This window comes from Vigna radiata, chromosome 9, assembly GCF_000741045.1.
Source record: "Vigna radiata var. radiata cultivar VC1973A chromosome 9, Vradiata_ver6, whole genome shotgun sequence".
NCBI classification, from domain to species: domain Eukaryota; kingdom Viridiplantae; phylum Streptophyta; class Magnoliopsida; order Fabales; family Fabaceae; genus Vigna; species Vigna radiata.
The window spans coordinates 592302-604769 of record NC_028359.1 but is presented as its reverse complement, the minus strand read 5'-3'; the positions used below and the strand labels follow the sequence as shown (position 1 = coordinate 604769).

The 12468-nt window shown below is 28.6% G+C and overlaps 2 protein-coding genes across 2 annotated transcripts; one reads left to right on the top strand and one right to left on the bottom strand.

Annotated features, from left to right (window-relative positions):
- Positions 1–370: 370 nt before the first annotated feature.
- LOC106774102 (phospholipase D alpha 1) lies at positions 371–4573 on the top strand. Its single transcript, XM_014660942.2, has 4 exons — positions 371–557; positions 819–918; positions 1884–3786; positions 3902–4573. The coding sequence occupies exons 2-4, from the start codon at positions 826–828 to the stop codon at positions 4333–4335; spliced, it is 2430 nt and encodes an 809-aa protein (XP_014516428.1). The 5' UTR covers positions 371–557; positions 819–825; the 3' UTR covers positions 4336–4573.
- A 2365-nt stretch (positions 4574–6938) lies between these two features.
- On the bottom strand, positions 6939–7757 carry LOC106773915. Its single transcript, XM_014660683.2, has 2 exons — positions 7479–7757; positions 6939–7332 (listed from the first exon to the last, which is right to left on the bottom strand). Exons 1-2 carry the CDS (start codon positions 7630–7632, stop codon positions 7088–7090), a joined length of 399 nt encoding a protein of 132 aa, XP_014516169.1. The 5' UTR covers positions 7633–7757; the 3' UTR covers positions 6939–7087.
- Between the last annotated feature and the right edge of the window lie 4711 nt (positions 7758–12468).

Sequence of the window (12468 nt, the reverse complement as noted above, 5' to 3'; positions counted from 1 at the left end):
TGTAAAGCTTTCCAATGTTGCCATATGCATAAAGTTGAATAACAAATTTCACTATTACACCTTACTATTCAAGATAAACTTATTACACATTGATTCTATATCGTGGTCCTCTCTTTAATTATCTCACTATATACTTTTGATTTTTTTTCTTCGTTATTAGTTATGGAAATAAATTAATTTCAATTTTTTTTAATGAGAGTCAAGGAAAAGTCGAATTATGTTAAAAAAGCCTTTTATATAAAATTAATTTACTCTCTTTTTTTTCTTCAATTAAACATGAAAAAAGACACGAATATTTGTAAATAAATTAGAAAATAAAACAAAACACGTCTAGAAGAAGTCAAATGAAGAGATGATTGTGCTTTCCCACGAACAGGACGCGATTAGAATGCGATGTTGTGCAATAATATGAAAAGTTGAAAACATGCATGTTTTTACTTCCTTCCTTGTTAAAAGGAGTCACTCACTCACTGATCTCCATTCTCACTTCTCCTTTCTCGGATCTCTCTCATACCCTTTATCTCTTTTCTTCTTCACCTTCGCTTTCCCTTAACAAGGTAGTGTTTTTCGCTCTTCTTTCTATTTCCACACGCTCTGTTTCTTTTTCTGCCATTTTTATTCTGAAACATTCTTCCCCAATTTTAAGCCCTTTTGGTCCACCCCGCGATCTGATCTAACTCTTTCATCCCTCAAAGTAGTAATCTTTGTGTGTCATGCACTTCAACTCCGCTAGATTTTACATGGGCGCTTTTGCGAGTGCTTTTTTCCACGTTTCTGTGATCTAATTCGAAGTGGGGTTGCGTGGATTTGCATTGCAGGTGGGAGATGGCGCAAATTCTGCTTCATGGGACTCTCCACGCTACCATTTATGAGGTTGATAAGCTCAATGCTGGCGGTGGCGGCAATTTTTTCAGCAAGGTATTTGTTTTAGGCCTGTTTGGACCTTGCTCAATCTGGTGGTTTAACTGTTGATTTGAGTTACTGTGTGTTGGATTTGAAATTGGAGATGGTATTTGTTTCCATTTGTGTTGAAAATTCATAAATCGAAGTGGACACTGCTTTCTTTGAAGGATCCGCGATTTGTTTGAATTTGATAATTTGTTATAGTACCATGAACTGATAGATTAATAACGAAAGGAACATTAACTGACAGTGTACAGTGTGATGTATCACAACAATAAGGAAATTGAAGTTGATGCAATTTGAGATTTTGTGTGAACCTTGGTGCAAATGATTAATCGGTTTAAATTTGTTATCCAGTTTCAACTTTTGTGACAATGATCTAGTACTGCAAATTGTTTACAAACCTGTCTGTGAATTCTATCTGGAAATGAATTTTGCCGTCTAAGAGTTTTTTGTTATTAAAAAATGAGAATGTTAATCCATGTTAGTGTTCGTAGTCAAGGTTTCTGGAAACGAATCATAATTTAAATTGTCATTTAACAGTTTGCTCAACATGAATCAAATTGTTGACTTTAGTTGGGATTATATCATTCATCCATCTGGAGTTTTACTTCGGTGGCCATTAATTTGACCTTATGTAACCTTTGTTACACATATGCTTTATTTAATTTTAGAATTGACTATGCTAGAGCCTTAGTTTGGATTTTACCTAGTGAATTAACAGATTTATAGTTCTGAAATCTGGATTGAGTCTTTTTGAAGTGTGAGCAAAAATGTGTTGTGTTGTCTATTAGTTAATTTCCGGGAAGCCGCGTTTATTCAATTATGGACCTTTTCCCTTGCTCCTCTCCTTTCATTCCTTTATCACTGTAGGCATGTTATTATCATTTAATATTCATGAGTATTTCAATTGATTTAGATTTGCTCCTTTATTTTCCTAATCACTGTCATTGACTCATTTAATGTTTATTCTGCTGCAGCTCAAGCAAAACATCGAGGAGACTGTAGGTATTGGAAAGGGAGTTACTAAACTCTATGCAACCATTGATCTGGAGAAGGCAAGAGTAGGAAGGACTAGAATTTTAGAAAATGAACATACTAATCCCAAATGGGATGAGTCTTTTCACATTTATTGTGCCCATGTGGCTTCAAATATTATATTCACTGTGAAAGATGATAATCCTATTGGGGCAACATTAATTGGAAGAGCATATGTGCCAGTTTCTGAGGTCTTGGATGGTGATGAAATAGATAAGTGGGTTGAAATCTTGGACACACAGAAAAACCCAATAGAAGGGGGTTCAAAGATCCATGTGAGGCTGCAATATTTTGATGTATCAAAAGACCGCAACTGGGCTCGAGGAATTAGAAGTCCAAAATACCCTGGAGTTCCCTATACTTTCTTCTCACAGAGGCAAGGATGTAAGGTATTTCTGTACCAAGATGCTCATGTACCTGATAACTTTGTACCTAAAATACCTCTTGCTGGAGGCAAGAATTATGAGGCTCATAGGTGTTGGGAGGATATATTTGATGCGATCACTAATGCAAAACACTTTATATACATTACTGGTTGGTCTGTTTATACTGAAATTTCCTTGGTAAGGGATTCTAGGCGGCCAAAGCCTGGGGGAGACCAAACACTTGGTGAGCTTCTCAAGCAAAAGGCAAGTGAAGGTGTTAGGGTATTGATGCTTGTTTGGGATGATAGAACATCAGTTGGTTTGTTGAAAAAAGATGGATTGATGGCTACTCATGATGAAGAAACCGAACAGTTTTTCAGGGAAACTGATGTGCACTGTGTTTTATGCCCTCGCAATCCTGATGATGGCGGGAGCATTGTTCAAGATTTACAGATTTCTACCATGTTTACTCATCACCAGAAGATTGTGGTGGTTGACAGTGCTTTGCCTGGTGGAGGAGGGTCAGAGAAGCGAAGAGTTGTGAGTTTTGTTGGGGGTATTGACCTCTGTGATGGAAGATATGACACTGCCTTCCACTCACTTTTCAGAACCCTGGACACAGCACACCATGATGATTTTCATCAGCCTAACTTTACTGGTGCTGCAATCACAAAAGGTGGTCCCAGGGAACCATGGCATGACATTCACTCCCGGCTTGAAGGACCCATAGCTTGGGATGTTTTGTTCAACTTTGAGCAGAGATGGAAAAAGCAAGGTGGGAAGGATATACTTGCTCCACTGAGAGAGCTTGAAGATGTCATTATTCCCCCATCCCCAGTAACGTTTCCTGAAGATCATGAGACCTGGAATGTTCAGTTGTTTAGATCGATTGATGGTGGGGCTGCTTTTGGGTTCCCAGACACTCCTGAAGATGCTGCCAAAGCTGGGCTTGTTAGTGGGAAGGATAACATCATTGATCGTAGCATTCAAGATGCTTATATTCATGCGATTCGACGTGCTAAGAATTTCATCTATATTGAAAATCAATATTTCCTTGGAAGCTCTTTTTCCTGGAGCTCTGATGATATTAAGCGTGAAGACATTGGTGCATTGCATCTAATCCCAAAGGAACTTTCCCTTAAGATTGTTAGTAAGATTGAAGCTGGGGAAAGGTTTGCCGTGTATGTTGTAGTCCCTATGTGGCCAGAGGGTATCCCAGAAAGTGCATCAGTTCAGGCAATATTGGACTGGCAAAAGAGAACAATGGAGATGATGTACAAGGACATTGTTCAGGCACTCAGAGCTAAGGGAAGTGACGAAGATCCCCGAAACTATTTGACATTCTTCTGCCTTGGAAACCGAGAGGTGAAAAAATCAGGAGAATATGAGCCTACTGAAAAACCAGATCCTGATACAGATTATCAGAGAGCTCAAGAAGCCCGGCGTTTCATGATTTATGTTCATACCAAGATGATGATTGGTAAGTATGCTATATTTTTTTTGAATAAGATCTTACAAATGATGTACATTTTCAAGCCATGATATTGTATACTTTTTACCTTTACTAACACAACTATACATTTTCCTCTTTGCAGTTGACGATGAATACATAATCATTGGATCTGCCAACATCAACCAGAGATCAATGGATGGGGCTAGGGACTCTGAGATTGCCATGGGTGGTTATCAGCCATATCATTTGGCTACCACACAGCCAGCACGTGGCCAAGTCTACGGTTTCCGCATGTCATTGTGGTATGAGCACCTTGGCATGCTTCATGACTCCTTCCAGAAGCCACAAAGTGAAGAATGCATCAATAAGGTGAACCAGATTGCAGACAAATATTGGGATTTGTATTCTAGTGAGTCACTTGAGCGTGACCTTCCCGGTCACCTTCTACGCTACCCTATTGGTGTTGCCAGTGAAGGAGATGTCACTGAGCTGCCAGGATTTGAATTCTTCCCAGACACCAAGGCTCGCATTCTTGGTGCCAAAGCTGACTACCTCCCTCCTATCCTCACTACCTAGTTTGGTCTTGTACTTTGTTACAATTTTCTGATTGCTTACATATCCTAATGTTGTGTTTTCATCACTTCTTAGTAATAATCTTATTAGTCTCTGATGTCTTGTGGACATGTTTTTCTCTATTTTTCTGAAGATGTCAATGACAGATGTATGTTAGTTATCTGGTGGTGTTGGTTAGCATGGTTTTGACTGCTATCTAACAATGTTTCCTTTCTCCCACAGTGGTATTGTTGTTTTTGTACCTGCTTTCTGGTTTAGCTATTGCCTAACAGGAATATCATATCCACATTCTTTTTTTTTAACATTTGGTTAATGAAAGCAAGTCATGCAAATAATGCTATCAAAACGGGTCATCCAGCTTGACCTGGACAAGTTCATCATAAGTTGATCACTTCGTAAGTCAATCCAATCCGATTTATTTATTAACGAGCTAGAAATATAAATTTGAATAGGTTCGACCCACCACGAGTTAGTGGGTTAAACAGTTGGTTCATTAGTTTGTTTAATTATAATTTTTTTAAATAAAAAAAATTACAAACTTTTTGTAATTCAAATATAAATAAATTTTACTCCAAAATGATGTTAAACTTAAGACAATTCAAAATAAATAAAAAAATAAGATACAATTAACGTATAATTAGTCAAATGATATTTTTTAAGATTTCATAAAATAATAAATTCATAAAACAAAATTAGGCAGGTTAGTGAGTTAATTTAGCTTATCACGGATTTAATCCGAATGAATTGAATTAAAAATTGATTCGTATAAAAAAAAATATTTTTTTCAAACTTAAACTTAATTCAAATCTATGATGGATTATATTAGCTCGCGAGTTTTGATTTTGATAGCTCTAATTTCAAATATGCAAATTAAAAACATTTTGAAGCCTTAGATTCGCAATGAATATGTTATTTAGGTGGTAGAGTTGGCACATATTTCTCAAACTGTGCAAACAAGACAGCAAATGTTTGGGGTAGGTCTGCCAAAGTAGGTCCAAAACTGTGTGGTTCTCTGAGATTCCACTCTTAGCAGCCATGAGAATCTGCACTCTTTGCAAGCTTTGAATAAAATATGATTATTTTTACACTTTGCTAAATAAAATAAGAAAAATGATAATTTTACATATAAATTTTTTATATTTATTTGATATTATTTTTTTTTACACTTTTTTCTTAAAAAATATAAAAGTTTACTTTTTTATATTATAATTATTTTATTTTTATACTGTGTGTAAAAGTGTGTCACCCATCATTATTTATAAAATAATGTTTCAAAGACTAGTATCATTGACATTGGAATTTTTAATTTTACTCAGTCTTCCTTTCAATCTTTCAAAGTCTTATACTTATTAATAACAACTTTAAATTAGTTGTTGACCACGCTATTTGAAAAAATAGAAAAAAAAAATACTGTAAGAAAATGGTTGACATTAAAATGTATTAAATCATAGTATGTATTTATTCAAGATATTTATAAATTGTGTTTTTTATTATTTTCACGTTAATAAATTAATATAATTGTGAGACACATCTTTTGTAGTTGTGTTGGTCAACTTTGTAGGGCTGTCGAAGCGTTTCATTCAATTCAAGAAAGTCCAACTAATAGTTAGGATTCATTGTTCTGAATTACTTCTTCAATAATTGTATGTCAAACCATTATTGCATTTGCTTATTAATAATAACAATATTTCTGCTTCAAATTATGTAAGTGAAAAACTTATAATAAAAAAAATTAAATTTAGTGAAAAAAATCAATCATTTTTTTATAATCATCTATATTGTGATTACTCAAAATATTAATACAAGTTTTTAATTTTAGAAAACTGAATACTATTTTTGAAAATGCGATATGACTTAGCCCTATAATTATAATCATAATATCATTACCAAAAACTCCAATTAATTAGAGCAAACAATAGTAGAATTCAAATCTAATTATAATATCATTACTATCTTTAATTTTTGTGCTCTCTACATGTAATTATGCATTATTCATTATTCACTATTCCCTTTATTAACTTCCAAAACTATTGAAACTATAAAATATATTTGCTATTGAAACTATAAAATATATTTGCTAAAATTGGTGTAAATTTTGATTTATGATAAATAAAAAGTTAATCAAGTTTATATTTAACATTTCTCTATGTTTGACTTTGGAATCTAGAAGCATAAGATAAATACATGATAATGAAAACAACCATGTTTTCTCAAATTAATACCATCTAAATTTTTAGTCATAACAGGGTTTTAAATATTGATTAAAAAATTCAAAAATAAGATAAAATTATGATAATTATCATCTTCAAATAAGTAATTATCATATATTAAATATAAAAGATATAATTACTTTCTACCTCAGATATATATATTAAAAAGTGAAACTAAATATTAATTTAATCAGTAATAGATAATACAATAGGTTTATTTTTAAGAAATCACAAATCCATTAAATATAATTAAGTTTAATAAATAAATGTCAATAAAATAAATTTTAAATAATTCTAATATCATTTAAAAACGATTTTTAAGTTTAATTCAGAAAAATCTCTACTAATATATAATTAAAGAATGTAAAATCATTAAAAATTATTTATAAATGTGCATAAAATTAATATATGTTACATTTTATCAACAAATCTATTAATATAATAGAAACATTGAAGAAGAAAAAAATGAAAGAACTTGCAGTGAAAAATGTCTCCCCTGTTTCATGAAATACAATTTCTACACGAAGCAGCAGACGATGATCTCATCAGTGACAGCACGCCATTCTCTGCACTCTGTCCCTCAAAATCCCATTATACAGAGCAACTCGGTTCGCTGGAATTTCAGGGTTTTCCAGATTTTCTCTTTTCCACTCGCTTCTCGATACTCTGTTTTGCATCTCCTGTTCTTCTCTGTTTTCTTCCTCACCATCTCTTTCCACTTCCTTCACCATCACATTTTTAGCGAATTTCACCTTCTTCTTGTTTTTCTTCCTTTCTCTTTTCTTCTCCTCTGCCAAAACAAAATAAAAAACAAAGTAAGCACCACAGATACAGAATCCGTACACGCATTTTTTGTTTTGAGCATTTAAGATAATCGATCATCCAAAATTTGAAATCAGAGTAGTGTTTGAAAGAAAGAAATAAGATTTGATTTACCTGAGTACATGCAAGAGCGAAGAATCTGTTTGTTGGAATCTGAGGGAATATGAAAGTCGGGAGAAGTTTTGTGCTTGGAAAATGCAAGGTAGAGGAGAGTGGTGGAGAAGAGCATGGCTGAGGTGAAGACGAGACCTTGAGAGATGGAAGCCATGTTTAGGGAACAGAGGAAAAGGTTGTCTTTCGAAGAGAACGAGGAGCAGAGGACTTGTGTTGACCATAAAAGGAAGAGACTTATAAATAATGAACAGAAAGAGATGGTGTCCCTATTCACGAAGCTTCATGGCTGGTGCTTTGTAACAAAATAAACAAAAAGGAAAAACAAAAATCCGATTTTTTTTTTATGAAATTAAACAAATTTGAAAAATAAATTACTATGTATGCAAAAAAATTGTTGAAATTACGAAAATAGATAAGTTATGGAAATTCATATTTTAAAGGAAAAAGTCGTGTTTTCTTATGATAATAAATTATAAATTATTTTAATTAATAAAGAATTTTAAGAAAAAATAAAAAAATTGTGTAAGAATGCACGACTTCAATATTTTTTTTATAATTTATAATGAAAAAAATGTAATAATAGATTATCGATGTCTTGAAATTGTTTTTGAATACACAACTTCAATACTATATAAAGTGAAGTCGTACATAAATACGATATCTACATTTAAAGTCGTTTAAATTCCACGACTTACTCATTTTCATAATTTGAAAAATTTATTCTTTAAATTCGTTTAATTTCATACAAAATTCTAAAATAATAATTACCACAAAAACAATTAAATTGGAAAATTTAATATGTTTTTTTAATACATGAATTTTAAGGAAAATTTAATATTTTTTCAAACTAAATCTTACAAAATTTAATTGTAATGTGAAATTTATAGTTAATTATATACTTACTTTAAATTTGTAATGTTTTATTGATAGTTAATATAAAAACTTTTAACACATTTTCTTACACTAAAACATATATATTTTGTATGTAAGCTTAAATGTTAATGAATAATTTAATAATGAAAAATAATAATAAATTTAATAAATAATATTTTTTATTATGATAATTTCAAACTAAAGACGTAAATTTTTAAGTTTAATTTAATTTTATAAAATTAATTTATAAAATAAAATTTATATTATGAGTTAACTTTATCATTTTAAATTAATTTTATTATTTAGGCGACAAGATTTCCAACATTATTTTATTCTAGTAGTATGTACATATAAAGTTATTAAGTTAAAGTTTTGTAGTTAGTCGAATATAAATATGCTGTTAACTTTGTTCAAATAATCAAGATTGAAAAGATACGTGAAATCTAATACATGTGGATACTATTAATTTTGAATCCTGATAAATTTTGTATATATTAGCTGTAATATTATTATTATTTTTATTTCTACTTAGGAAGATATAAACAACGAAAATAAAAAACCATGACTATGTCACTCCAAATGATATCAAGATTAAGCAACATGTAATTAATTAAAAAAAATATAAAGGTTATGAATACTTAATAGAACTTTTTTTCTTATAAAACTTGAATTGTAAATAAGAAAATTTAAATTTAATAAGTCTCTCGATTATATTTTTGAACCTTTTTATTTATAATTAAATATCTCTATCTTTTATTAAAAATTAAACATATCTTGTTAATCGATTAATTTAATAACTAAAAAAAAAAACTCAACGAACCTGATTACATTTATGATCTGTATATCATTAGTATTTTCCTTAATAGTAAATATAATAAATAAATTAGCATTAACTTATGTGTATATAATAATTATATATATCAATAAATACTTAGATATAAAATGTTAATAGTATTTATTTTTTATACTGGTGACGTTAACTATACATTTGTAGTTTTTGACAAATTGTATTTATGCAAATGTTTTTTTAATGTTTTTAAACATTTTGTTTTCACCTGCGTTACCAATTATGCTAAAATATTTTTACTTTCTTAATATATGTTTATTGGCATTTTTTTTTCAGAATTTATTTTTAACGTTTTTTATTTACTTTAATAACCATGTGAAATTCCTTTTTACCATTTTAACTGTGTTGTTCTTTCTTAATACTATTTATTTTTACATTAATTTTAAAAAGTATATAAATTCTTTTATGCTTTTGACTATGTTGATCATCATTTTGTCATTACTTTTTCTTCAAAACTTATATCACAATAACATTAAGTGAACTATAAAAAAGTAACACAAATATCGTTCGTTATAACATAGACTTAAAATTAAAGATGTTAAAAAACAAATTATTGAAAATATTTCTAAAACTATCATTCAACATACTAAGAAAGTAAAAATATTTTTGCATAAGTGGATGATATAAAGATGTTAGTTTTTTTAAAAAAAAAAAAACACGTGTAATAACACAATTTAAACTAATAATTATTTTGTTTATATTTATATCTTCCTTTACATTTGGTTGTTTCATGTTGTAGTCAATTAGAAAACATGACATAAATATGTATAAGTTAAAAAGGAGGTAAAATATATGTGATTATTTTCCTAAATCATACAATTATTTATGCATATACGTACATAACTAAAAAAAATCAAATTATCATAGAATGAATGAGAACAATTAAAGTTATTCTGTTTTTTCTGTATTTTAAATTTTATAAAATAACAGTAATTATTCGTTTTAGTCAATATTTATTTAATCTAAAATATATATTTTGATATATTTATACTAGTTTACAAATTTTGTGTTGTTGGAACTTGCGATTAGTCAATGGTCAAAGATAATAGCTTTTTCTAGATGGAGTTGTAACTTCAATTGTTGGGTGACAACTACGACTCCATGGTTCATATATATATATATATATATCTTAGTAGTATATATGGTATAGTGTAATAGTATAATGCATTATAGTTTTGAAGTTATAGTTGAACTACTTTGTTTTATTTATTTTTTCCTAAGCTGTACTGATACATATCTTTTATACAGCTGACATATATTTATTATTCAATACCATTTAACAAAAAATATATATAACACGAATTATTCATTTTGCACGTTAAAGGTTTAAAAATACTTATCATGTAACAAATATAAAATTATATCTTGTTTCTTTTTCTCTTCATATATTAATATTAAAGGTATTTGTAATAAATATTTCAGACACTAACTGTACTATATGATAATCTCGGATTAATTTATGATTCGATACTAACTATAATATATGATAATCGGGTTAATTCATGATTCAATCATCTATCAAGATCATTTAATAAATTGAGCAGTCAAATATAACACGAGAGATCAATCTTAAATAAGTTTTGTGATTAATAATGATTAATTTAAATTAAAATACAATTATTATTAGTTGAAATGATAAATTAATTATATTTAATACAATTAAAATTATTAATTTTTTATTGATTTTAGTATCGAAATATCTTCCGTAAGTAATCTTTTAATATAACTAAATGAAATAAAAAAACGATAAACTATAAAAGAGATTGGACGAACAAAACTAAAAAAATTATTAACCTCGATCCTACAAATTAAAACACCAACTAAAGAATATTCATTAGCTTTACTTATTTCCAACAAATATTAAACAATGTAATATTTTTCACAATTTTATATTTTACTATAATGTTCCAATTCTGCTTAATGTCTATAGTAAAATTAAGAGCGGTAATTATTTTACTTAATTTTTGTAAATTAAAATTCACTTACAATCCACCAAGAACTTACGGTAAACATGAAAAAAAAACTATTATTTTGTGTTTGATAATTAATTACTACAAATAATTAACAATTATTTATTATAATCAGTGACGTTTTCATAGTTTTTAAACATTGCATCCAATTCTATTAGTATTGATTCCAAACCTTTTACACGTGTTACATGAACAAATATAACATGTTATCGTATACGGTGATGTAAGTACTCGTATTTTGCAACGTGTACACAGAACACACACGATACGTAACTATTATACTCATGGAATTAGAACGTGAACATAAAAAGTTGTTGTACGAATAACTGTAATAGTATTTTATACGAAACAGTTAACCAGAAAACTATATCATAATAGTCAAATAAAGACTAAGACTAATTTGTTTTGTAGGAAACACTTTCACATTAGTCAAACATAAAAATAACAATGCTTTAAAAAATATTAATAATGTAAATATTTTTACAAAATAAAATTAACATTAAGTAAACATTTAGTTGTCTACGGAGAAAAAATATGGAGACTTGAACTGAAATAAACATTTGGTTGTTGTCATTTTAATAAATGTTTAGTATTTTAACTTATGTGAAACTTATTTATATTATATCTAATTAGGAAAATTTTCTCAATTGAATATTTGATGAAGTAATAAAAAAATTAAATAAATCGAATTGAATGAATTCTTTAATATCCGAGATAATAAAACCACCTCTTAAAAATCAAACTCAACTAAAACTCGTCACTTAACTTAAACTTGACTAAGACTATTAAATAATATTAATAAAATCTTTCTCTTAGAAATTTTCATGGCTAGAAAAAAAATAATGTTTTTGAAACAATCTTAATAAAGTTAATTATTTTTTTTCAAAATGTTATTGTTTTAGTGATGTATGAAACGAATTAAATTAGTCGGATTTTGGTTATTAAAAAACAGATCGAATAATTAATTTTTTAATAATGGATTGATTTTTATAATTCAATCTATTAAGTTTTGATTAGGTTGTTAAACGAGTTTTCAGACAAAGATTAATCAGACTACTTATCGGATTTACCAAACTATCATATAGACTGTTAAATTAATTAATACAATATTGAGTTATTTGTTGTTGAATTACGTTTAAATAATTTATCATTTTTAAATATAATATTCTTTTTATCAACTACTATTATTATTATTTTAAAACGAGATAATGGTTGTTTTTAGACGTGGTGAAAATTAAATATAATTTTTCTCATGAAATAATGAAATTTCATATATCATAAAAACTCAGGAAAAATATAT

Excerpts from the sequence above, each read along its gene's own strand:
- LOC106774102 (XM_014660942.2), top strand. The coding sequence starts at position 826 with ATGGCGCAAATTCTGCTTCATGGGACTCTCCACGCTACCATTTATGAG. Across the intron at positions 919-1,883 it reads GCGGCAATTTTTTCAGCAAG|CTCAAGCAAAACATCGAGGA; the intron begins GTATTTGTTTTA and ends ATTCTGCTGCAG. Across the intron at positions 3,787-3,901 it reads TCATACCAAGATGATGATTG|TTGACGATGAATACATAATC; the intron begins GTAAGTATGCTA and ends TCCTCTTTGCAG.
- LOC106773915 (XM_014660683.2), bottom strand. The coding sequence starts at position 7,632 with ATGGCTTCCATCTCTCAAGGTCTCGTCTTCACCTCAGCCATGCTCTTC. Across the intron at positions 7,333-7,478 it reads TCGCTCTTGCATGTACTCAG|AGGAGAAGAAAAGAGAAAGG; the intron begins GTAAATCAAATC and ends TTGTTTTGGCAG.